Below are 26,569 nucleotides of genomic sequence, written 5' to 3'. Positions count from 1 at the left end.
ATATCCTCACAAGCACAGTATTAAACGAGTTAAATGAAGTTTTAAAAGAATGTAAAGATTTGTGAGAAAATGCGTTCCGCGTCACGCGCGTCAGGTCTTAAAGTGACAGCAGCCTAAAAAACCTGCTGATGTCTGTCATTAATGTTAATCAAAGAAAACAAAAGAAAAAGAGAAAATCACTCAATGTACAGAATTGATATTTATTATAATGGGTTTATGTGAAGATTGATTTAAGTTCACTTAATTTAAAAAGTTGTTATATTTAAAGACTAATAAATGTTGAAGTTGATAGCTGTCAATTATATTGTAATGTCGAATGACTATAATTAATGGCAAGATACAGGCAAAATACACCTACAGTTTTTATTTTACTATGCAAAAACAAAATGCTCACAGGGAAAAGCATACACTAACTACAACTTTATCAGGTATTAATATTTAATTGGTCTCTCATTTTTTAAATTAACACTACAATAAAGTCTTGTATGTTAGCATTAGTTTGCAATATGTAGTATGTCATCTTTTAGCTAATAATTTCATATAATAACAAAATTAATTAGTTAATAGTGACAAAAATTCCATTATAAAAAATGACTAAAAAAAGCTGGATAGTCTTTTTCACTTTTTATTATTCTAGCACAAGTAGAATTTGTCAGCAAACTTGCATTTTTTTAATTGAATAACTATTTTAGGCATATGGCCAATTAGTCTCTTTTGCATTTTGTTTCAATATACTGGAGGCAAACCTGGGAAGGTAGTCCAAATATCCCACAACATCACACTACAAAAAAATAATGTAGTTGTAATGCATGGCCGAAAATTATGCTAATTGTAAGTAAGCGTGAACGTGCGCCGTATTCACGAATTATTGGAATTCATTAACATATAAAATTTGAACTATTAAATCTGAAGTTTACGAAGATTTTGTGAATTTTCGGGCAGGTCTATTTTTTGTGCGAATTACTCATATATTTATGCATGTTTTTTATCTTCGATTATCTGGAAAAACTTAGTTCTGAGAGTGATTCCAATGATATTGTTGCTCTGTGTCGTTATTGTTTTGCTGTGGTGTGGACTTCCATATTCTTATAGAGTGATTAATAAAACTTTATAGTTTTCATCCTTGGTGTAACGGACCTTAAAGGCTCTTTCCATAGTATGGCAATCATAGCAAGTTTTAAAATTTTACATAGATGTACCTAAACACCACACTGACCTCACAGTATACTATGGGTCAGGGTAAGGGAAAGATAAGGACAAAAGTTATTCCTGTAGTTGCTCCATAACTGTGCATTTCACTGTACGCAAGTCAGGTTGGTTTGCAGATGAAAGGGGAAGAAACAAACATGTTTTGTCTATGAAGTGAAGAATAATTAGCGGGTCTGCTTCTCACCACAGCATCCAAGAATTTGACACAGCGCCTCAACTCCGGCCTGGTATCACAGAACTGACGGAATAGAAAGCAGCCGATTGGTTGCCTCTCACAAAGGCTGTTGTAGTCTTTCTCTGTGAAAAGAGACCAACACGAAACACAGTGACTAAGGGCTTTGAAAAGGTGGGGTTAAGCACACACACAGAGAGAGAGAGAGAGAGAGAGAGAGAGAGAGAGAGAGAGAGAGAGAGAGAGAGAGAGAGAGAGAGAGAGAGAGAGAGAGAGAGAGAGAGAGAGAGAGAGAGAGAGAGAGAGAGAGAGAGAGAGAGAGAGAGAGAGAGAATGAGTAAATATCATTTGGGACAATCAATGAATACAATAAAAATCAATAGCACTTTCCTCTCTTCTTTTCGCTTTGGAAAGGAAACTGAAGAGACGGAACCATTAGTTGACCACAACAAAATGGATAATAACATCGACACCATCTTCAAAATATCAAAGGCACACCCCAGGATTGGTAAAGCTGTTGCGTTTAAGCCATATTCGGAGAAAATGCACAGTACTTGCATCCAGAGTAGTGGTCGACCGGGTTTTGAAATGGCCGATACGGATATCTAGAACGTCCTGGTTGCGTATGCAACCCACCGTTCCCTGAAGGAGGGAACGTCGGACGTAGTCGACGCGACTGAAATGGGATCACGCTAGGGAGCCTATCATCTTCGATTACTATTGAACGAGCCAATGGAATTTGGCGTGCGTGATTTGCATCACACACTCCGCCCCCGCGGCGCGGGTATAAATACGGAAGTGGATGCACGCACTAGTTGCTTTTCGCTGAGGAGCCGAGAGTAACCCGGGGTCAGCGGTGGTCCAGCGGTAGTGGCAAGGGGACTACGTCCTCCGTTCCCTCCTTCAGGGAACGGTGGGTTGCATACGCAACCAGGACGTTCCCTTTCAGTCGATAACGTCGGACGTAGTCGACGCGACTGAAATGGGATCAACCATTGAACACGCCACTAACGCTGCCACCTTCCAGTGCCTAAACCAAAGCCTCCTGATGCCCCCGCAAACTTAAGGCGGGGAAGGACAGGGCTTAGGCCAGGGAAGTCACTGCTGTTCCTACAGGACCACTGGGAAAGCGTTCCCCGTACGTTGGAAGGAAGGGACGCTGCGGAAGCCACATCCAACCCAGAGGGAGGTAATGTGGAGAATACACATATGAACTGGGCGGAAACCGGGCAGTCTAACATATGGAATGTCACTGGGGTGGCTCCAGCCTAAGACGGGGGGAGACACACCGGACAGTGACGGCAGAGAGACTCTGCCGAGGGAAGACACGGGCTCACCGCAGGGAGCCGTATCGTGGAAGAATACACATATGGGGTCACCGAAGGGACCGCAACATATGGACCCAGCCTAACACAGGTTCCACACTGCTTACGAGTGGTAGGCCTAACACCAGACGTTCCGCACATCCGACGTCGGAGGGGTGTGGAGGAACTCAACAGGGTTCAATTTTAAGGGAACTCAACTGGAGTAAAAAGGCGCACGTATCCAGTCCATAGGAGGGGAATGGCGCAGCAAGCCGACACTTGAACCGGGCTCACGGTGAAACTGGCTTCATGAGAAGGGAGCCCACGGGAAGCAGCGGTTCAACCAGGTGTCGTCCAGCCCCCAACTCTAGAATCTGTTTAGCAAAGTATATCGTCAACGCCCAGGCGGAGCCCTTTACACTCATCATAGAGGAGCTCAACACCTAAGTGGACATGTTGCATCTCGGATCTTTGCCGAAATGAAGGCAAGCACTAAGTGCAACTTTGCATGGAAACAGCCTTCCCTCTCTGCTGAATTCCAACAGATATTTGAAGAGCTGGTCTGAGGTCTATGACTTGCATTCTGTACACGTCCAAGCAAACGGACAGAGAAGCCAGGGCTGGATCTGCCTCCTCCAGGGCAGCGCTTGCAGGCTCACCACCTGCTCCTATTACGGGAGAGGTAGGAACCTTGGGCACAATCCGAGCCGGGGTCTCAGCCTGTGAGAGTTAGCCGGCCCAGACTCCAGGCACAATACGTTGACCGAAAGCGAGCAAGTCCCTACCCTCTAGTAGAGACCACGCGAGCAGGAGAACTGATATAACAGAATTTTTAACTCACTACCTGCAGTGGCTCAGGGGCGGTCTCTGCAGTGCAGTCGCACCAGGGACAAGGCCCAAGAGGATAAAGAGGGACACAAGGATTTACAAGACCTTGCTCCTCAGGAACCTGACGACCAGAACGTGCTTCTGCATACTTCTGCAACACGATGAGCGTCGTTTAAACACCGAGGCAATATCATTTTGAGGGTGATTTAGGAAAACAGCCTACTGCAACCCATTTTGCAGGAAAGAGAGCACTGAAGTGATCGAAAGCTTTCAGGATCTCCTCAGGAGAGAAGACGCACTCAACGACTAGGTTCCACTTCTAAAGGCGTAAGCACGCTACCCAATTCTAGGGGGTGCTCGCAGAAGTGATGGTAACTATCACATGTCTTGTGATAGCCACCTGAACCTCCGCGTTCAGATGTAAGACCGCCCGGAATCTCCGGGGGAAGAACACGTGTGCCATCGTGCCCCGTCCCCGAAAGAGTTTCCAGGGGAAGTCAGGAAGGCTGTTGAAGGGAACCAGGTCTAGTTGGGCCAATAAGGGGCAACTATGAAGACCTGTTCCTCTCCTGACATGGCACGTAGGTGCAAGTGACGGGCGCAAAAGACAGGAGCATTGCTCAACACAACATGTGAAGATCACTGGGCTTCAGGAGCATTTTCTGCTCAGCACTTGGGTGTGACAAGTTCACTGAGCTTCAGGAGCATTCCTGCTCAACACCTGAGTGTGATAAACTCACCGAGCTTCAGGAGCATTTCTGCTCAACACTTGAGCACGAAGAACCTCACTGAGCGACAGGAGCATTTCTGCTCAGCACTTGAGTGTGACAAGTTCACTGAACTTCAGGAGCATTCCCTCACTGAGCTTCAGGAGCATTTCTGCTCAACACTTGAGTGCGAAGAATTTCACTGAACGACAGGAGCATTTCTGCTCAGCACTTGAGTGTGACAAGTTCACTGAGCTTCAGGAGCATTACTGCTCAACACCTGAGTGTGATAAACTCACTGAGCTTCAGGAGCATTACTGCTCAACACTTGAGTGCGAGGAACTTCACTGAGCACCAGGAGCATTTCTGCTCAGCACTGCGTGTGATGAATTCACTGCGCTACCTGTGATGGACTCACTGAGCTACAGGGGCATTGCTGCTCAACACCTGAGTGCGATGAACTTCACTGAGTTTCAGGAGCAACTCTGCTCAACATGAAGTGTGATGATCTCACTGACCTGAGCAGCGCAAGGCGACCCTGAGTCGCCGTCACTTCTTAGAAGGCTCACTGGGGTTAAACGTATTCTGCGGGCCCCTGGGACAGCTGGGACCCCGTGTTTGTCCAAGGGTAGTCCGCTCGGTTTACTCAAACACTGGCGGAAAAATAAAACCGGGGGGGCAATTGAGCGGCCCCGGAATGGTCAAGACCCAGCGGACCCAGGGGATGGAGTCTCCACTTGCCCTGGCTATAACTGTCGTGAGGCTCGATGGCGGCACGATTGAGTAAGCGGGAGGGGTGGAACAAGGCGCCCTCAGAAGCGTCTGACTCCAAGGAGGAGGTGACGGGAGAGTTTGTGACACCCGCAATGTCTAACAACTCGAGGCACGAATGCCCGTGTAGTCGGGGGTCGCCCAGGCCCCCGTTAAAACACGCCCTTGGTCACCTCGGGACTCGATCGTAAGGCTAGCGCTGAAGCGGTCACATACGGAGGAAGCCAACTTAGGCTGTCGCTATCGTATACCCCAGGAGCCTCTGAATCTTTTCAGTGGGACCCTTTCTCACTTCAACACCGGCTGAACACATTCTCACTGGAGAGACGTGTTGGATCGAGTACCTCTCCAAAACTGAAACAGAGATACTCAGCCCGTGGGCGAGCTCTCTTCCAGTTGACCTGAAGACCCAACGGGCTCTGGAGCACTCGAGGGGAAGGACACCACGTGTCCTTCAGGCCAAAGCTGCAGACCAATCTTGGGCCAAGATGGTCACAACCCACCACCTAGTAGCACGAAGAACGAGTTTACAACTGGCCTTCGTACCGGCTGGAGGAGCGGCTATATCAAATCCTTCGCCAGCAGGATGAGATAAGCACGCACAAGTCAGGAGCACTGCTCAACACTTGGTGTGAAGAATATCACTGAATTTTCAGGAGCACGTCTGCTCAACACCTAATGTGATGTTACTATCACTGACCTGAGCGGGGTCGCCGAGCCTGAGGTGGGGCAGCAAAGTAGAGACAGTGGTGTTAGTGTGCAGTGCAACACTTACCTGTCTCCACCAGCGGCAGGGGACGTGAGAAGGCGGATGACCGGGTCCTCGAACGCCCCAAGCTGCCTGTTGGCGACCAAGGGAAGCTGGGGGATGTAAGGCTATTATACAGGGTCACATCCGCCATACTGGCCCACTTGGGACTCAGGAATAGAAAAATTGCTCTTTTTCTGAATATGTGGGTACCGCTGACCCCGTTTTTATAGGGGCCAGCGGCGGAACAGACACACACATAACAAAAAACTCCAGCCGGCCCTCCAACCAGCCAGAGGGAGTGGATCGGCGACCACTCCACAAGCAACTCCTCCATCCCTGAGAGCCCGTCCAGGTTCAGCGTTTTCTTTTGCGCTGGAACTTACCACCTGGCTTGGCAGCGCCTGGAGCGGGCTGGGCGCCCCTTCCGCGGCCGGCTCCGCGCCGGAACCTGGGTGAAGGCTGCTGCGGTGGTTCGGCGGGAGCTGAGGCGGCTGCAGGCGGACGCCCTCGGCGACGAGCAGGCGGAGGATCTGACCTCGGGGGGCGGGTGAAGGCAGCAGCGTCCCTCCGAGGCAGGATGTGCCGGATGGCCTCCGTCTGCTTCTGAGCTGTAGAGAACTGTTGGGCAAAGTTCTCCACAGCGTCGCCGAATAACCCAACCTGGGAAATGGGAGAGTCCAGGAACCGAACCTTGTCCGCATCTCTCATATCGGCCAGGTTGAGCCAGAGATGGCGCTCCTGGACCACTAGTGTGGACATCGCCGAACCCACCGCGCGAGCTGCAACCTTCGCCGCCCGGAGGGCGAGGTCAGTTGCAGTGCGGAGCTCACCCATGAGCTCAGGGTCCGAACTACCCTCGTGCATGTTCATGAGTGCCTGGGCCTGGTGGACCTGGAGCAACGCCATGGCATGCAAGGAGGAAGCGGCTTGCCCACAAGCTTTGTAAGCCTTGCCCGTAAGAGCGGACGAGAACTTACAGGCTTTAGAGGGGTGACGAGGATCACCTCTCCAGGAAGCGGCCGCCGTTGGGCATAACTGCATCGCAACGGCCCGCTCCACCGGAGGGATAGCCTCGTAACCCTTCACCGCTCCCCCATCAAGGGTACTGAGAGGGGAGGAGCTACTCAGGCGGTTTCTGGCAGAGAAAGGTGCCATCCATGCCCTCGTAAGCTCCTCATGCACTTCAGGAAAGAAAGGAACCGGGGCGGCGGACTGAGAACCAGTACGGCCCGGCCCGATATACCAATCATCCAACCGAGACGGCTCGGGACACGGTGGAGGGTTCCACACGAGCCCTACCGCCTCGGCGGCCTTTTTCAGCATAGCTGACATCTCTGGATCTGGCTCGGGCAACACTGGTCTCCCGGAGGGAGGCAGTGCAGCCGAGTCATCATCTCCAGAGTTCAGCTCCCCCTCCGATGCTGCGATTGACAACGTATCCCCTGGAGGGGCCCCAAATGACACGGCTGGCCCGTCCATTACAGAGGGACCAGCGGGATCAATGGGGAGCTCCACCGGTTGCGGTGTGAAAGAGGAGTGAGGGACCCACGGGGCGTGGCCGGGCGGATTACCCCTCACTGTGATCCTCAGATCACCCAGCTTGGACGGCACCCCAGTCCTCCTCTGGGAAGGTAACCCAGAGGAAGAACAGGGGCGGGGCCCAGAGGTGGGGACTGCGCCAACGCTTTTAACGAAGGCGAGTCTAGATCTCAACACCGAGATGGACATGTTCCCGCAGTGAGAACATGTCTCATCCACGAAAGCTGCCTCAGCATGCTGTAAGCCCAAACATGCGACACAACTTTCGTGACCGTCAGAAGGGGATAGTGCCAGACCGCACCCAGAAACGCACGGATGGAATGGCATCTTGAAAAAGACGCACTCACACCCGTGTTGCTCTTTTAGGAAATGGGACCGTCACCAGTGCCGGAGCACACAGGGAATGACCGCGGCAAACACTGAATAGTCTTCCAACTAACAGTGAAGCACTCACTTCTCGCCCTCTAACCAACCGTCAACACACAAACAAACAGTAGAAATTTGATGCTGTTAAAACAGCAGTTGAGAGCTGAGAAGCTCGCGATCACCGCTGCACCACGCTGTAGAACACCAACACTGGAGAGGTCTTCCCGCAAGAACACCGACACACTCGCTCGTTGAACACAACAGCACTCTTCAGAGACATCAAAGACGAACGGCTCCGAAGCGAAAGGCAACTAGTGCGTGCATCCACTTCCGTATTTATACCCGCGCCGCGGGGGCGGAGTGTGTGATGCAAATCACGCACGCCAAATTCCATTGGCTCGTTCAATAGTAATCGAAGATGATAGGCTCCCTAGCGTGATCCCATTTCAGTCGCGTCGACTACGTCCGACGTTATCGACTGAAAGGGAACAGCATGTTTTGCTTGACACACAGGTTTTACAGGTTTTGAAAATCAAGTGGTGACCCAACACAGTACCAAAATTGTTTAGCGTAAACAAAGTAAACATAAAAATATATATTTTTTAACGTTTTAATATTTTCATGAACTGTATAATCCCAACAGTGTACAAAAATGAATGGGATTTGAGAAATCATTGAGCGCTGAGCACTGAGACTCAAAGTGCCTGTACCAGTTTTTTTATTTGCATACTTGTTTCTTTAATATTAATTGAATTGAAAATGTACAGGGCTCCAGACTGCGATTTCGACCTTTTTTCTTAGTGGTGTGACTACATTTTGTTAAGAGTTTGCACTGGTGCGACCACCAAAGACACCCAACTGATAAAAGCTGGCATTTCTGTTGCATATGAGAAACATCAAACCGTGCTTCTTGTTTGAGCTGCGCAGCGCGGACAGTTTGTCAGCTTGTCGCAGTTTATACTAGACAGTGCATCGCGAGCTCACAACAGTTTTACTCGTGGACCGATATCGATCACGTGACACCGTTATTACACAGCGCTGGGTGATCCGGTGACAAAGTGTTTGGATTCACAGCAGTATTAATAACATTACTGCAAGATCTAATGAGAAACATTCAAATTCAGTGCAGAATTCTCTATTATTAAACATATCAGATCAAATAGAGTTGACCTGGAAACCAGGAGAAACATTGTACCATGAACGTTTGAGTTATGAAAGGCTTTTCAGCCCATAAATCACCAACATTTACCATGGATTTAATGTAGTAACACTAACTGTAATCATGGTATTGTGGCAGTTCATTACATTAGATTTCCTATTTACATGGAAATTATTTCAAAATGTAAAATTAAATGTTATCTTTAATGTGATAAAATATTGATTTAACACATATACATTTTTCTCTATAAAAATGTGGTTTTTACATGTTCTTGCTTATTGTTCAGCAGAAGCTCAGTGCTTTACTGTTAAATGTATTTCCAAGAAATATACATGTAATATTAATAATTACTGCATTTATTAATGTAAACAATAGTCATTTTATGATTAAAAATCCCCAGCCCTACCAAATCAGGTGCTGGTGCGTGATCTGTAGAACTTCGTGTCACTGGTGCTACTGCTCTCAAATGTTAGTCTGGAGCCCTGAATGTAATTTAATTTGAATTTAAATTTTGATTATATTTAAAATTTCATTTTATTTAATGTAACATTTAATGCATTTAATGTTTTATTTAATGTTATTTTATTTTTAATTAAAATTAACTGTTTTTGAATTAATAAATATATTTTATTTAAAAAAAAAATTTGCTTTCATTAATGTCATTTCATTTAATGTTTTCATTTAAAATTTCAATTTATTTTATGGACCACCAGTTAAGAACTGTCAAGAGATCAGGGTGGCCAATGGTCAACATGATGTAGATAATTATGTAAGACAATTTAATTTATGTAGTTTGTTCCGTGTAAGGAATTTCAACAAACAAAAAAAAAAATCACAATAACCAGCCAATAAACTCAAAACAGGCAAATGTGGGTCGATTGATTGCCTACATTGATATAGAGCTCTTTCAATTTGAAATAAAGCTAGTTTAGCCTTACATGCTATAATTTAGCCTTACAGTAACGTAAGGTGAGGCAGATTTCAAACCACAAGGTTCTGACTAACAGCTGCTCTAGACCACGTCTTTGGCCACAAACGGATTGAGTGGTTGAAATGAGTGTGATTATGAAGACAGAATGCATTGAAGTGAACAGAGTGGGAAGGCTATGGCCAGTGGCTGAGATTTGCATTTGCTGCTCAGGTATATGCGAAGAGAGAGCAGGATTTACACAGAGGTAAATGGGAGTGTGTGGACCAGCAGCAACATAGAAGCAGTGTGTAGGAGGCTGGTATTGATAGCAATGCTGCATAAATACATGGAGAGCTTACAGCTCTTTCATAATGCTTCTGGCACAAAGTGCAAAGCTGTACTGCAGAGTGCAGAAAACAATCAGCATTATTGCTCTTGATACACGCTTGTTTTAATTACAGCAGATGAGATCTCTTTAGAGAATTATTTGTCTTCAGATTTACTGCTGAAAATGTGAAATGGCCACCACCATACATTGTGGAGATGCTGTTGATTCTCATTTACTAACCCCTCATTAGGAAACTCATATGTTTATTTCTTTCTTATTTTGTGTAGAACTTAAGGAGACATTTCGGACCCGTTTTCACCTAGAAATAAGATGCGTTTTGTTCATTCTGATCAAATGTACCAATTTACTAATGCTCAGACACACTCAAATCTCTCTCGCGCGTTCGCTCGCGGAGTTCGCTTCGCTTTTGTCCAGTCCGGCGCCTCATAGTTCTGCTCTGCAAAAAATTGGGATAGTAAGGAAGCTTATGTAGAATTGTTTATGGAGCAGATAACATACACATCATTTATAATTTTGAAATCCTTTTCATAAAAATTATTTATGTGAGGTTGAGGCTGAAAGGATAATCATTTTATGAAACTTTCTTATTTTTGTCAAAGCATGTTATGTACTACATGTTCAAATAAAGTTATGTTGTTGTGTTTTAAGTCCCCCAGCCAATTCTTTTCGTTCATTAAACATCTGGCATCATTGTTAGTTATTATTTTAATGTTAATCCAAATAAAAATATTATAAACATTGGCCACAAAAAGTATTTGGACTTAAGCCACACTTAAAAATTTCACTGCATTAGATACAATATATCAAACCATGTGACATCTGCACACAAATTATGCTACAGCTTTTCTCAAAAAGTCATTTGAGGTCATTTTTTAACAATGCATCTATTGCTTCATATTTTAAAAGCCTAAATTTATAGATTATTAAAAAGTATATTTGAGCTCTATTTCTTTAAAATAATTTTTAATTTGATATTTTCTTATATTGTGGTGTAATTGTTCAAATCCTTTTTGGGGCCACTGTATTTGATTACGTCATACAGTTTAGTGTCATAAAAAAACAATTTATCACACACTGGCTGTGTTTACATGCACAACTTTTGTTTCCGATTCCGAAGTAGTGTTTACGCGAACCCTTATTTAAGTGATGGGGTTGATGTGCGCATTTATATGTCACAAGCTTCTGATCACAATTAAGTTTTTTGGCATGCGCACACTGCAGGAATATACAGTTTCCCCGCTGTTTTCACATACTATTCTCTTACATTGCTACTTTTCTTAAGACTTAATATTGATCTATTACGTGTCCTAATTAGGAGACAATAGCCGCATTTCCATTACCCTTCAAATTGCGCAAATTGAAATTACGAATTAATCCACAAGGCTCAGTACTAGGACCGTTGCTGTTCACTCTGTACATGCTACCCTTAGGAGATATCATTAGGAAGCATGGCATTAGTTTTCACTGTTATGCTAATGATACTCAGCTCTATATTTCTTCACTCCCTGATGAAACTTATCAATTCACAAAATTAACGGAATGCATTGCTGATATAAAAAACTGGATGCCTAGCAATTTCATACTAATTAATTCTGAAAAAAAAAGAGTTTCTAATTATTGGACAAAAACGTCCTCACGTAATAACCTACAATACGGTCTAACACTTGATGGCTGCTCTGTCAAGTCTTCGTCGTCAGTTAGGAACCTGGGTGTGCTCTTTGATAGCTATCTTTCATTTGAAAGTCACGTGTCTAGTATCTGTAAATACTCTTTACATTACTACCATTTGTATCTTAAAAATATATCTAAATTACGTCATATGCTCTCAATGAAAAATGCAGAACAATTAGTTCATGACATCAAGGCTAGATTATTGTAATGCTCTTATGGGTGGTTGCCCTGCACGCTTAATAAACAAACTACAGCTGGTCCAAAACGCAGCAGCTAGAGTTCTTACCAGAACCAGGAAGTATGACCATATTAGCCCGTTTTGTCAACACTACAATCTCAAAATTCCGGCCAGTTGATAACACCTAGAATATCAAAATCGACTGCTGGCGGTAGATCCTTTTCCTTTTCCTTTAGAAAGGTGGCGTCTACGCTAATATTAGTCTCTCTGTTTATCCCCAGGTTTACCGCAGTCCGTGGATCCAGATCTGAGGAAGGACCAGCGCCTGGACATGACGACAATGCAGTCCTGAAGTGTCAATTAGTCTCTCCCCTGTGAAGGCCTCCTTTCTTTTACTTCTGTACAGATAAAACGTTGTCGGGATGATTCTGGTTCACGTGGCAACGCAGACGCGACAAAAATGTATGTATTATAAATTTTTAAGGCCAGACAAGTAGTTTGTTGAGGGTTGATTTATGAAGAAGGACTACACGGCTGCGCACATATATATTCAAACGCGTATACCTATCAACTGAACATGTGATGCGCATGTGCGCGCCGTCTGTGTTTTCGCAGGCTTGCGTTTTGCGCAGAGAAAACGGATAATTGTTTTCAACTTCAAACCTATTTCAGGGAGTGCGTTCTCGAGACATCAGGCAATATTTTGCGCGGATGGGCGGCCGGAGCTCGTTAGGGGTTTTTCTGTTAGAACGGTGTCATGTTATTAACTTATCTTTAGCTGGACAATAACTTTGTCCTAGAGCTATGGTAAAGCCTAAACAATCTGTTACGGTAATTTCAATTATCACTATAAAGCTGCTTTGAAACAATCCACACTGTTAAAAACGCTTTATAAATGAAGGTGACTTGACGTAGAATGTGTGGTGCACAATTTTGTTCAGTGGTTACCATCAGAGGGTTTCTGATTGTTTTAATGAGTTTTAAATTGTCTCAGTTGTAGTCAGTAGAATGTAAGTGATTATATGTTGTTAATAATTGATTATGAAATGGGGCCGCTTTATCTTCCTCTCCTTCCCTTTCTTGAGTGTACTTCAATTATACAACACTATTAAGAAACTTAAAAACAAACCAGGTTTGACCCCCTATGCCCATTTTATGGAAATGATTAAATGAGCCGTAATATGGTTTCATTCATACAGTCACACGGCTTCCTTTGAGTGTACTTAGTCACCAGAAAAGATGGAGAGATTGGCCTGCTGAACAGGGTCTTGCTCTGTCACATTGTTAATTATAAGAGGGGTTTAGTGACCTGTTAGTGAATGGTCAAATGAGTTAAGAGATAGGAGATAATCACAGTGTGCTTCTATTTAAAGTAAAATCAAAATTGATCCAATTTAGTGTATTAGTACACCATTCATCACTGCATGTAACTGAAACCAAAAATTGTGATGTAAGGCTAAATTATGACTGTTTTGGAGCAAGAAACCTGAACGGTCAGGGAAAAATCTAAAATGAGGGCTTGGAAATAAAGACATCCCGATGGCCTCGGGGCACAGCATGCAGTTGAATTGAATGAATTGTCACTGGGAACGAAAGTTTATAAGTTGCGTGCATTTTAAATCTTCCCAATTTAAATACTCAAGCCATTTTTAATCATTCAAGCACAAGGACATGCGCAAGAGAACTCTTGTGTGTGATTTGTGTTGTGTTTTTGAAAGTCAATGATGATCTCTTTAGTTTTAGAAGCATTAAGGGCCAAGTTATTTACCCCACACCATTCTGTCAATCTCTGAATTTCATCTCTGTAAGCTGCTTCGTCTCCTCTTGAGATGAGTCCAACTATGGTTGGGTCATCTGCGAATTTGATGATAGTGTTGGTAGAATGGGTTGGAGTGCAGCTCTGAGTGTAAAGGAGAGAAGTGGACTAAGCAAGCAGCCTTGTGGGGCACCTGTGCTGAGAATTAATGTGGAGGATGAACAGGGACCTAACCTAACCATCTGGGGGCGGTTGGCCAGGAAGTCCTTAATCCAGTCACAGATAGATGAACAGAGACCTAAGCCAAGCAAGTTTGGCTACTAGCCTGTCAGGAATGACTGTGTTAAAAGCTGAACTATAATCAATAAAAAGCATCCTCACATAGCTGCCTTGGCGTTCTAGGTGAAGCAATGCTGTGTGCAGGGCAGTAGCGATGGCATCTTCTGTGGATCTATTGGTTCTGAATGCGAACTGATGTAGGTCGAAGGTGTCTGGAAGGCTGTCTTTCATGTACTGTTGAACCAGCCTCTCCAATACTTCATACTAACTGGGGTAAGTGTAACTGGGCGGTAGTCATTAAGACCGCTGATGACCGTTTTCTTCAGTAGTGGGATTTTACTTCTTTGTGCTATTGCTTGTAATCTGTATATTTGTTCTTATTTTATTTAACTTTGCTTGAACTTGTCCACCTTTTTCCATCTTAAAAATATATCTAAATTACGTCATATGCTCTCAATGACAAATGCGGAACAGTTAATTAATGTGTTCATGACATCAAGGCTAGATTATTGTAATGCTATTATGGGTGGTTGCCCTGCCATAATAAACAAATTAAACCTGGTCCAAAAAGCACTGCTAGAGTTCTTACCAGAACCAGGAAGTATGACCATATTAGCTGAGTTCTGTCAACACTGTATTGGCTCAATATTAAACATCATATACATTTTAAAATATTGCTGATTACTCACAAAGCACTAAATGGTTTAGCTCCCCAGTACTTGACCGAGATCTTAACGCATTATAGTCTGTCACGTCTATTGCGATCTCAAAATTCCGGCCAGTTGAAAATACCTAAAACATCAAAATCGACTGCTGGTGGTAGATCCTTTTCCTATTTTGCACCGAAACTTTGGAACAATCTTCCTAACACTCTCCGGTAAGCAGACACACTCTGTCAAATCTAGACTAATACACACATCTAATAAAACACATCTCTTTGACCTAGCATAAACATAACACATTATAGACTTCTATAATTCAATGTTAGGCTGCATAGATTAGGTCAGCCGGAACAGGGAACACTTCCCATAAATCCTAATGTACTTGTTACATCATAAGAAGGATGGCGTCTATGCTAATATTAGTCTCTCTGTTTATCCAGAGGTTTACCGCAGTCTGCTGGATCCAGGCCGTATCCGGATCTGATGAAGGACCTGCGTCTGTACATGATGCCAACGCAGTCCTGAAGTGTCAACTAGTCTCTCCACTGTGAAGGCCTCCTTCCCTTCCATTTACCTCTGTACAGATAAAACGTTGTCGGGATAATTGCGGTACACGTGGCTACGCGGAAGCGATAAAAAATTCTGTATTATACATTTTTCACGGCTTGTACCTTGGAACCCATTTCATGGTTTACGTTCTCGAGCCACCAGGCACTGTTTTGTTCAAATGTGCGGCCAGATCGCATTAAAGGTTTTCTGTTAGAACGGTGTCGTGTTAGCGGCCCCTAAGTTAATAACTAATGATCGTTGTGACGGAAGTGAATCAATCAAAATTAACTTTAGCTAGACAATAACTTTATTCTAGAGCTGCTGTAAAGCCAAAATAATCTCGTATTCTTTAATTTCCTATTATCACTGTAAAGCTGCTTTAAAAAAAATCTATATTGTTAAAAGCGCTATATAAATGAAGGTGACTTGATCAACATTTGGTTAAATGTTGCATATGTTAGGCTAGTAGTTTTTGCTGTGGTATGGTAACATAGTGGCATGGTAACAACTTTCTTTATTAAAATACAAGTTTACATAAGTCAAAATCAATAAAAACAATTTGATTTCATGCTGGCTTCAGGATCGAGTTTGTTTGCTGGTTCAACAAGGTCAACGTCATGCTAAAATCTCCAAGTGCACTGGGTAATATTAGACTTTCATTTATCATTGTTTAGCTAGTGGGGGCAATTCTGTGATAAAGTAAAATATACTGCCAGGGAAATATAGTCAATGTCATAAACCTTGAAGGCTCATTAACGGTTGCAGTGGTGGCTCGCAAAAGCCATATAGACAGAAGCCCACTGGAGCCTGACATGGAAACCATAGGCCCATAATGACTGTTTGGATATATATACACAATATCAGGGCTCAACATAAAAAAAATCCCGACTGGCCCCTGGGGCCAGTAGATCAGAGTTTTGTTGGCCCCTTCTATATTTTTACTGGCCCTGAAAGAAATATAAGGAAAAGCACTTTTCCATTAAATTGTATTTATTGTATACATTAGGATTAATCAATATAGCAAAGGGAGTACAGGAATTAAGAGAAAGCCCCTGGATACATGCAAAAATAACCAAATTGTCATTGTAACTATGAATGGTAATTGCAGTATATATTATTTTTCCTGCAATGAACATAGGCTCGCCAACATGGAGAGAATGTGGTTTTCACAGGGATCCATTTTACTAAGAGATTCCACTTTTCCACTTTTCCTCCTTTCTTCCCCTTGAGGTCCAGAATGTGAGGTAGGCTATTTAGGGGGTTTCGGGTGAAAATTTTGATTTCTCTGATCTACATATGTGCATTTTAAGATGTTTTTAATGCCAAAAAAAGGATAAGAAATAGCTTTTAAACCATGTCAGTGTGCAGTAGATTATGTGTCAATACCTGCTCTCTCCTCATCCCTCTTTCTTTTTCTCTCAGTCTCCTCATCTTGCCCTGTCTCTTCCCCTCCTAAAGCTGAACTTTTTTAATTTACTGAAGGCTACAAATTGTATTATATTAATTCTCAACATGTACACATTCTTTATTAATCTTGTGCCTAACATGATGAAAACGGCTTTGTTTATGTTTCTTGTCCCCTCACAATGACAGTAAACTAATTATTACATTACATGAATAATAGGTAACGTTACATAGGCCTATTTTCACTTCAAAATGGCGAAATTAGACAAAAGTATATTAGTTTGCCTGATTATTTTTGCCATTCGTTTAACATTTATGACCTAAAAAAAACTGTCAATGAAGAAAAAATGAAGAACGCGCTGAATCTGATTATAACAAGACTGAAGCGTACACGAATTTGTGTAGCTTACACTTAATCACACATTTTTAGGGGCGCTAGGCAGAAGTTTAAGGGGAAATTGATTACGCTATTTTTAGATAGCCCGTTGGGCAGGCCGGTTATGCATTTTGGTAGCCCGAATGGAAAACACAATAGCCCCGGGACTAGTGTGACCAGAAGTCCCGAAAAATTTGGGACAGTCCCGAAATCTAAGCTGTTGTCCCGAATCATGCCCTGATTGTCCCGAAAATTATAGGCTACTAAAGCAAAATTTTGAGTAGTTATTGTCTGATAGAACATTAAAAACTGTCCGTGGAGGTTGAGTCGTGAAGAGAGCGCAAGTTGCAGCAGCCGCGAGCTCAGTGAATGAATGTGCAGGCAGCCAGTCATAAAGGAGTGATTGATTTGTCGCGCCACTGTGTGCCAAAAAATACTTTGGCAATGAACAATGACTACTTATTAGTATTATTATACTACAATTTATTAGACTACAAACCTTTTCATGTGCATCTAAGGCCTGTTTTCTGTAGTTCTGGGGCCCCTTGTAAAATGTCCCAGCTCGGTTGGCTTTTGTTGGAAATTTCCGGCAAACGAAACAGTACATGCCCTCATCCCCTTTTTCCACCCAGGTGTACTGTGTTTTCCATGACACTAGGAATGTTCTCTTTCTCGTAACAGTCTCGTAGTTCTTTGACATTTTAACACGTTATAAATAACCTGAAGTAACATTGACACTCTTCGCGCCAGTGTGTATGATGTTTGCTGTTTGTTTTGCTGATGGCCAGTGACTGGCCAATCAACTAGCCCGACATACTCTTTTACTGGCCCCGGGCCATCGGGCCATTGCTTATGTCGAGCCCTGCAATATACAGTGTGTGTGCGTATATATATATATATATATATATATATATATATATATATGTATACACACACACACTGTATCTATTTGTGTATACTGTATATATTAGTTGTCAAAATGAACACGTTAACATTCGCAACTTTTTTTAGTTTAACGCGTTAAAGCAACACCAAGGAACTTTTCCTCTGCGGTCGCCCTACAGGTTGGAAGCGGAATTGTCCATTACCGCTGTCGTAAATAATTTAGCCTACCGCAGCCTACTGTCGCACGCGCACGCTCGCTGTTTATCCAGCATCGGCTTTGGAATCAACAATGGCCACAGACAAGGTAGAGTATGATGCATGATTTTATGAAAGACATCACAAACAAAGAAAAACTATGTATGCCGTAAAGCAGTCGAATTTTGTAGTTCTTTTTGTGCTCCGGTTACTACCCGAAACCCTAAGTTACATAGTGCCAGTAAAAGCGATACAGACCACGTCAGGCTATGGCAGACGTGTCATTTAACCTATTGTAAGTCGATGTACCATCACAAGGGTCTTGGAAATATATTATGAAGGTTGAAAAACTACATAGTGTTACTTTAAAAATATTCAACGCAATTAAAGGAGCATTCGTTTTTTCTGTCGTTCTTTGGCTAGCGTTACATATTATGATCACGCTCTTATTCATGCAAATAAGTACTGGTGCGCGTCTGTCTGTGTGACACACACTTGTGCGCATATAAAACCGCTTCAGACAGTGCTTTCACAGACAAAAAAAAACAAAATTATCAAGCACAGTCTTTAAATTAGTTAAATGAAGTCTTAAATGAAGTGAAAATGGCATGTGTGTCACATCTGTGTGCGTGCGGGTCTTAAAGTGACAGCAGCCAATAAAACCCGCTGATGTCTGTCATTAAGAATAGTCAAAGTACTTAAAAAAGAGAAATCACTCAATGCTCTTGACCGAATAACTTTTGTAGCATTAATAATGATTAATCTAGATTTAATTTATAATTTATGCAGTGAAGACTGTGAAGTGTTTTATAACTTTATTCAATGTCTGTATATTTCCTACCTGTTAGACCAACCTGAAAATCTTAAAGCACTGTTTACAAGGTTACATTGGTCAAAAACAATAACTCTTTGTGCATTTTGACAGGGCAAGTACAAATCTGAAACTGCCTGACTGGGACAGCTGAAAAATTGGCACAGGTAAATGTGACATTTATTATAATGGGTTTATGTGAAGACTGTTATAAGTTCACTTAAATTAAAAGTGAAATTGACAGCATTCAATTATACTGTAATTATGAATGGCTGTAATTGATGGGTAAAATTGAGGAAAAAAAATCTTTTCCATAGGGACATCAGTAGCAGTACTGGTATCAGTGATACTGGCCTTCTTTCACAAAAATATGGCATTAAACAAATAATTTAAATATAGGCTACTGTCTTCTATATGTTGTTTCTGCAATAATTTGGAGATTAAATGACAAATTATTACAATCTAAAAATATATGAGTTGGTTAGTTTTTGTCAAAAGTCAAAATCATTTAGTCTTCCTGTCTGGTAGAACAACTGTGTGCAGAGAAATTAAAACCCAAGGGCCCGGTTTTTCAAAAGGTTTAATCCGGATAAAATTGATCCGGATTTAGTAATCCTTTTTTTTGCGATCCGTGATCACGTAATCCAGCTTACTTTTGAGCCGGTTTTTCAAAGCAACATCGGATTGGATCAATCTGATCCGGATAGGAACTTTTCAGGATCACCAAATCTGGATAACCAGTGCTCAAACAGGATAGGAAATCACAATGTAGAACTATAGATATGTAAAGAGCAACAAGTAGAATAGCCAGTGTGGGGTCAATATAAGTTAATTTTTATTTGAAATGAAAACACACACATTTTAAAAAAAAAAACTAAAAACAAGAAAAACCCCACCCCATCCTCTTTCAGCAGTCCGCTCATCTGAGACCTACAACACAAACACTGTATACATTGAGGATATTTATAACAAGTTTCAAATATAGATGTATTGAATTTAAAAAAATACTTAATGTCAAATACTCCACAATAATTTCAGACTTCCTCATCTGATGTGGAGAGACCAGCTTGTCTGAGCGTAGCCTTTAGGAGGCGGATCTTAAGTCTGGCCTTGGTTTGCTGGAGTTTGGTCAGAGTCAGTTGTTCCTCTGCCAGACGAAGCTGTGCTTCTGCCCTTTCAGACTCTTTTTGCAGAAGTGCCTTGTAATCATCATCTTTGTTTGAAAATATTTTCGATTGTGATGAATATATATATCAATTAGTGACAGAATAAAATTTATTGTTTTTGGTTAATTTTGACAGCTGTTTGGGGGATTATTTTATGAGGCCAAACTCTTTCTAATTTGCTGTAGGCCTATACTGAAAGGCTGGATACGTTAAAGCCTACCTAATCACTGTAGCCTGACGGATGAACAAATTAAATTAAAACCTTATGAATAAATAGGATATCTTGTAAGATACTGCATGATCCAAATATAGTATTATTTGATACATTTTTAAAGTTTTCATTACATTTTGGGCATGAAATCCACGCTGAATCCACCCTTCTGATGGGATCAGTTTAATCCAGATTTTTTGGATCAAAGTGATCCAAATCCTTCAAAAAAGTTCTGAAAAACCCAAACTAAAGGTTTGATCCGGATCAAAACCAAGATTGGATTACGTGATCTAATCCGATTATGTAATCCGTTTTTTCTTTTGAAAAACCCATTTTCAAGATTTGATCCAATCCGTTATCCAAAATCCTAGTGGATTACTTTTGAAAAACCGGGCCAAGGTGTTTGGGTGGATTAGAATGTGCTACTGGGCATGTTGTCGTTTGCCGTGGAGGTTGTTTTTTGGTTCCTTGCATTTTAAACACGGAAGCTGAGAGCTTCCTGAGGTGCTAGCTCAAGAGGCTGTGCTTTAAAACAGAGAAAAACAGCTGAACATCTGCTGTTGTCTGGCCTGAAGTGCCATGTAGACACCTCTGAGCTTATGAATCAATGGCAATAAAATAGACACATTCTCGTACAAACAATTCAAACATGACCTTTGACAAAAGTCCATGCAGACACGTTTTCTCAATTCCCTAAGGTGATGTCACACAACAGGGTGAAAAATTCTGAGGCTTATCCGAATGACCTTTTTCAGGAGATTACCAATGAATTCAAAAAACAACAATTAGACAAGACTGAACAAGCTTGGAAACATTGTCTTGCGTAAAGATGTGAAAAATGGTCCTCTGAACCTTTTTATCTATCTGCATAATTTATCCATGTTTATATCTTGTCGTGACTGCCAATTAAAACATTTCAGAAGTATCCAACAATTATAGTCAAACCATTTTACTTCCATAATGATATATTTCCATGTGAACAAACAAACAAAAAGTACTTGTTTTTAATCCTTGGAGGATTGGTTCATGAAAATGAGTGTTGAATGGAGCTAGACCGGATTACCAGTTTGCAGTTGATTGTGGAGAGGAAGGAAGAAAATTTCATCCCAGGAATTGAGTCACATGAAAAATGAAGATCAAGGTCATCCTTGAGAGCATTTGAAAATGTATACATGACCATCAATGACTTTCAAGTGGTCACATTATACTAAATAACGGAAGCTATAAATGATAAATTTAAACATTTGCAGTTCTATGGTTTATTATATATATTGTAAGCTACTCTAATAGTATCAGTAGCATAACACTAACAGATCAGCCTGCTAGATTAGCATACTTCTAAATAGCTAGCCATTAACTGATTAGCACACTTAGTTTATGGCAAAGACTATAGAATAACACAAGACGCGTCACTCCTATTGTTTTGAATGGGGAAAAATGCAACGCTCAATATGGCGTAATAAGTCCCACCTTCTAAATAAGAGCCAATTGCCGATTGGTAAAGTCATCGCATCACTGCAGCTGCCGTTAGAAGCTCCGATTACTAATATAGAAACAGTCGGACGTGCACTTCCACTGTGCATGCGCATTAGCTTGATCCAGCCTGAAAATGTTCATTTTGTGTCATGGTTCGAGTGTTTAGAAACTAAATTTATGAGACAGGTGCTGTCAGATTTCATTGGCGATTTCAAATATGAAATTTAATTGTGAGCTTGGTGAACAGTTTTTGAGAATTTGATGTTTCCCCATCCAAAGAGATAGGAGCTGCACTTGCATGCCCGAGAGGCGTTTCAAAGATGGCCGCCGAGTGAAATGACTTGTCTTAAAAGGACTTTGTTTACGGTTAACCGATTAGCCTGTTAGCATAGCATACCTTAGGACAAACAGCCCTCTTACTTAGGGTGCTAATCAGCTCCCTACTTCAGTAGTCAGGGCACTGATCAGAGTCGGTCATTTTAAGGGCTGTCTCAATCGCAAAATCTTTTCAGTGCTCTGTAACATTTGCTCCCAGAATAATCCCACAATGCACCACAAAAACTCTGCTCCCTTACGGGAAATTACTTCACATTTATGAAGCGCGAAAAATAAAAAGCACGAGCCAACTCAATATACAGTATATATTGACACGCAATAGAAGATTTGAAAAGACACTACATTTTTAATTTATATGTCAGCAGCATTAAACACACACTTGAGAGAATGATTTAATTACCCATTTGTAAAGACAGTCACTTGGTTAATTTCAGAATAAATTAGCCATATTGAACAAATCATTTGAATGAATGATTCAATGACTCACTCATTAATACAGGGAATTGCTGCCACCTAAAAAAATAATTTGGTATTTCAACATACAGAATTTTATTTTTAAAACAAATCTCATTGTATTATTTATGCAATTGTCATTACAGGATACATGCATGTATGCCACCCCTGAACTGCATTAAACAGTCTGTGTCAATCAATACATCTAAATGTCACTTCAGTGCAAAAATGGATTTAGTTAATAATGATAAGTTAATAAAGATAATGATTTAATTTAATTCATAGCAGCCCTAGTGTGTTGTTTCTAATTGAACGAATAGATTACACGTATACATTTGACATAAAAGATGACATTCATTTAATAAGGTAAAAAAAAGGTCCTTATAAAAGTTAACATGCCTTTTATTCTAGTAGTTTAAAATAATAGTGAGGTTGCCATCTGGCCATTTGTTAACATAGTTTTTAACACCTATTATTTTGGTCTAGATGACATCATCCTGAAAACTAAAGTCATTTAAGAGTCAGCGCAAGCTCTTAATATTTTGATGAAAGATTACCAAGACAGCCTGTTTTATTCTTCTTTAAAACACAGAAGAAAGCAAATGGCTGAAATTCGGATTTGTCGTTGAAACTCTTAATGACTGGTTCTTCATGCTAATAAAAGTAATTCATGGTATTTTGTTTATTAGGATGTTTTGACACTTATGAAATGTACATAATGTTATTTGACACAATTCACTGTAAGCACTGAAAGCACTGATCTTAAGGTTCCCTAGAAGCAATGTGGCAAGATATGACGTGTTCACAATGTAAAATGATGAAGAGAGGTATTATTGAATGGAGCACATTAAATGGGATGGGAACACCCCAGGCATGGAAGGTTTAAAATAATCAGAGATGCCCAAAGCTGTCCTTTATGTCTCTTTTAAGCATTCGTTTCAATGTTTATACTGTTTGGTCCTTCGTTTGTGGTTTTGCACTCAAGTTCCTTCTTCAGACACCTAAGGCGAAGCCAGCTTGATTCTCTTTACACTTAAACAAGACCAAAGTTGAGACATGAAACATGGGATTATTCACAAAAGTGTAATGGCATTGGCCATAGTAATACAAATAATAATAAGGGATTCAGATTAGATTAGAACTCAATTAGCTAACTAAAGAAACCTTAAGCTGTTTCGGCGAATGGTACAGTAATTATAACAAAGGAAACAGGAAGTAAGTGAGAAAAACACAGGCATGCGATGCACGATGGGCACAGTACACACACAGACACACACACACACACACACACACACACACACACACACACACACACACACACACACACACACACACACACACACACACACACACACACACACACACACACACACACACACACACACACACACACACAAAAGTGTTTCACTTCCTGCCCAACTCAAGTTCATTAATATTCACGGTAGTATGTTTCACCCAAGAACTCTAGTTATTTCAGGTACCATGCTAATATAACAGGCTAATGGGAAACAGAGAAAGACTTCTTCAACATCAAGAGGCAATGGCCCTCATTTATCATTCTTGCGTAGAAACGGGCGTATATGTTGGCGTTAGATTATGCTTACACTCCTCTCACCGCCTGATTTATGAAGCTGTGCATACCTTTGAAATCCAGGTGTACGCAATACCTGCCCTTGATAAATGCCGCGGCTGAAAACGATCGTCATTAGAATAACACGCCCCTATATATTCAAGTATCCGCTTCCCCCACACCCTCATTTTACGCCATGGACATACGGAAGACGGCCATCACCATCACCATCATGAAAAATTATTATTAAATCAAACAACAATATTGTTGATGATAAATTCAAAGTTAAATGTATTTTTTTCTTCAAAACGCTATAAATCCATCCATTTTTTGTCTTAAAAAACAACAACAAAAACAACAAGAAGAGAACATGCAACATATAATCAGGGACTCATACTATAAATGAATATAAATTAAATAAGTGCAACTGCATGAAATAAATAAAAGCCAAACAAAATAAATAGTAAAATAAATTAAATAGTAAAACTAAAATAAATATTTCCAATGTCACGTTCCAATATTGTCCACCACATAAAACAAATAATTTAAAAATAACACACAAATACAGTTCTTAAATACAACAATGTTAAAAATACATTCAAATCATTTAGTAACACATTTAGGCTAATAGTAATTCGTGCCGAACTTGAAAAAAGTAATGATAACAATATTCAGGCCTACTATTAGGCTACGTGTTGTAGCCATTAACTAAGTGCATTTAGTTTCATATTTGTTAAAAAATAATAATGTTATTTTTTCCCACATCTATGTTGATTATGAAAAGTGAACATAGGCTAAGATAGGATGCGCAATATATCGGGAGACATGCTTAGACATTATTTTGGACACTTAATTAAGTTTTGTTTTGTAGAAAGCCTTTCTTTAAAGTGAATTTCGTTTTGTATAAATTGTATCTTAATTTTAATATTTTTTTCATCAACCAATTGCCTGGATTTAATAAATAAGAAGCAAATAGCAGACAATATAATCATGAGTCATGACATGGAGGCGCGAGCGCGGTTCCTTGCATTACACGTGAGCTGGAGCGCATCTCATCACAAATTAACCGAAACTCAGAATATGCCTCACAGACATGAGAAATATATCTATAAAGAAAGCTTGAAATGTCTTTAAACGAAACAATTATAAATGAAAAGAAATAGGCTACTCTCTCTATAGGCGCATTCACTACGGAGATGGTGATCATCAATTTCATCTTTGCAGACACAACACTAGTTTATTAATAGAAATAAAATACAAATTTATTTTTAAAAATAGTGTTTATCGGGTTTTGGAAAAGAGCTCCTCATATCTTTTAGTTTGTCAGTGCGTTTTGTGGTGTTAGGAATTGTTTTTCTGCGCATTTCCGCACTAACTCAAAACGTGCGTACATGTACACCACCTCCTGACCTGGCGTAGGATTTGAGCGTGCCGTACGCCAACATCCATATTGATAAATATCAAAGTCACCGTGGTTTTGGGTGTACGCCAGGTGTACGCTGGAAATTTGGTGTATGCACTTTTGATAAATGAGGGCCACTGTATTCCCAGAGTAGACTCCTGGGCGGCTCACAGCTGATTCCCATCTAAACCACATCTCATTTGCAGAATCTGGTGACATTAGGATAAATTAGGCTTCAACTGAGAGGAAATTATATGATTGGATTTAAACTAATAGGTACTTTTAATCCATCCCCTCCCCAAACCCCACTCCTCAATTATATGTCTGTGTACGCCTACTGTACAGTAACAGTGCTGTTTACAAAGAGAACTTCACTATTACTGCAGCTTTGCTTACACACAGGCTTAGGATGTGAACAAACTCTTAACCCCAAGTAGGAAATTCAACACGTAACTCATCCCACACTGTTTGTGCTACAAACATGAATGATATATAACTCAAATCAATGCTTGTTGAGAAGAAATGTGCTTATACTGTATATATTTTTTTAAATGAACAGATGCATGATATTGTGCCCTTAACTTCCATTGAAGCAGAAAACTGAGCTATAGATAGGGGCCAGAATACTGAACTCTTTTGACCGGGGCCTTTTGGAAACCACCTATAGCAACCATAGAAAATCATGGCAACAAAAAAAAAAAAAACCCTCAAAACACATATCATATAGCATGTCAAATGGAAACAAGGTAGCATGATATACAAGTATCATAATTGGCAATAGGCCTTTATCAGATTTTTTATTTATTTATTTATCGGTATTGATCAGCATTGGATATTCAATTGTGCATGCGTCTGATGCCATCTAACATTTACTTTAAGGAAAACTTAAAAATGAAAATTCTATCATAATTCCCTCACCCTAAAGTTGTTTCAAACCTGTATGAATTTCTTTCTTTTGCTGAACACAAAAGAAGATATTTTGAAGAATGTCGGTAACCAAACAGTTGATGGAAAAGTTCATTTTTAAGTGAACTAGACTATTCCTTTAATCTTTAAAAAAGTATTTTTCATACTTTCATTATAATGCTATGATGCCTCATGCCTAAATTGTAGCATTTAAAAAC

At 41.0% G+C, this 26,569-nt stretch overlaps 1 protein-coding gene across 1 annotated transcript in view; it reads right to left on the bottom strand.

Annotated features, from left to right (window-relative positions):
* Positions 1-26,569, bottom strand: part of grk6 (G protein-coupled receptor kinase 6) — a 69,954-nt gene that overhangs the window by 23,023 nt on the left and 20,362 nt on the right. The window contains exon 3 of the mRNA XM_077196718.1: positions 1,394-1,506. Within this exon, the coding sequence (XP_077052833.1) occupies positions 1,394-1,506 (113 nt within the window). The remainder of the gene's footprint in view (positions 1-1,393; positions 1,507-26,569) is intronic.

The sequence above is a fragment of the Siphateles boraxobius genome, unplaced genomic scaffold, assembly GCF_051911475.1.
Source record: "Siphateles boraxobius isolate OS27281-9 unplaced genomic scaffold, OSU_SipBor_1 11, whole genome shotgun sequence".
Lineage (NCBI taxonomy): Eukaryota > Metazoa > Chordata > Actinopteri > Cypriniformes > Leuciscidae > Siphateles > Siphateles boraxobius.
The sequence above is the reverse complement of the archived record's forward strand: the minus strand, read 5'-3'. Positions and strand labels throughout refer to the sequence as shown.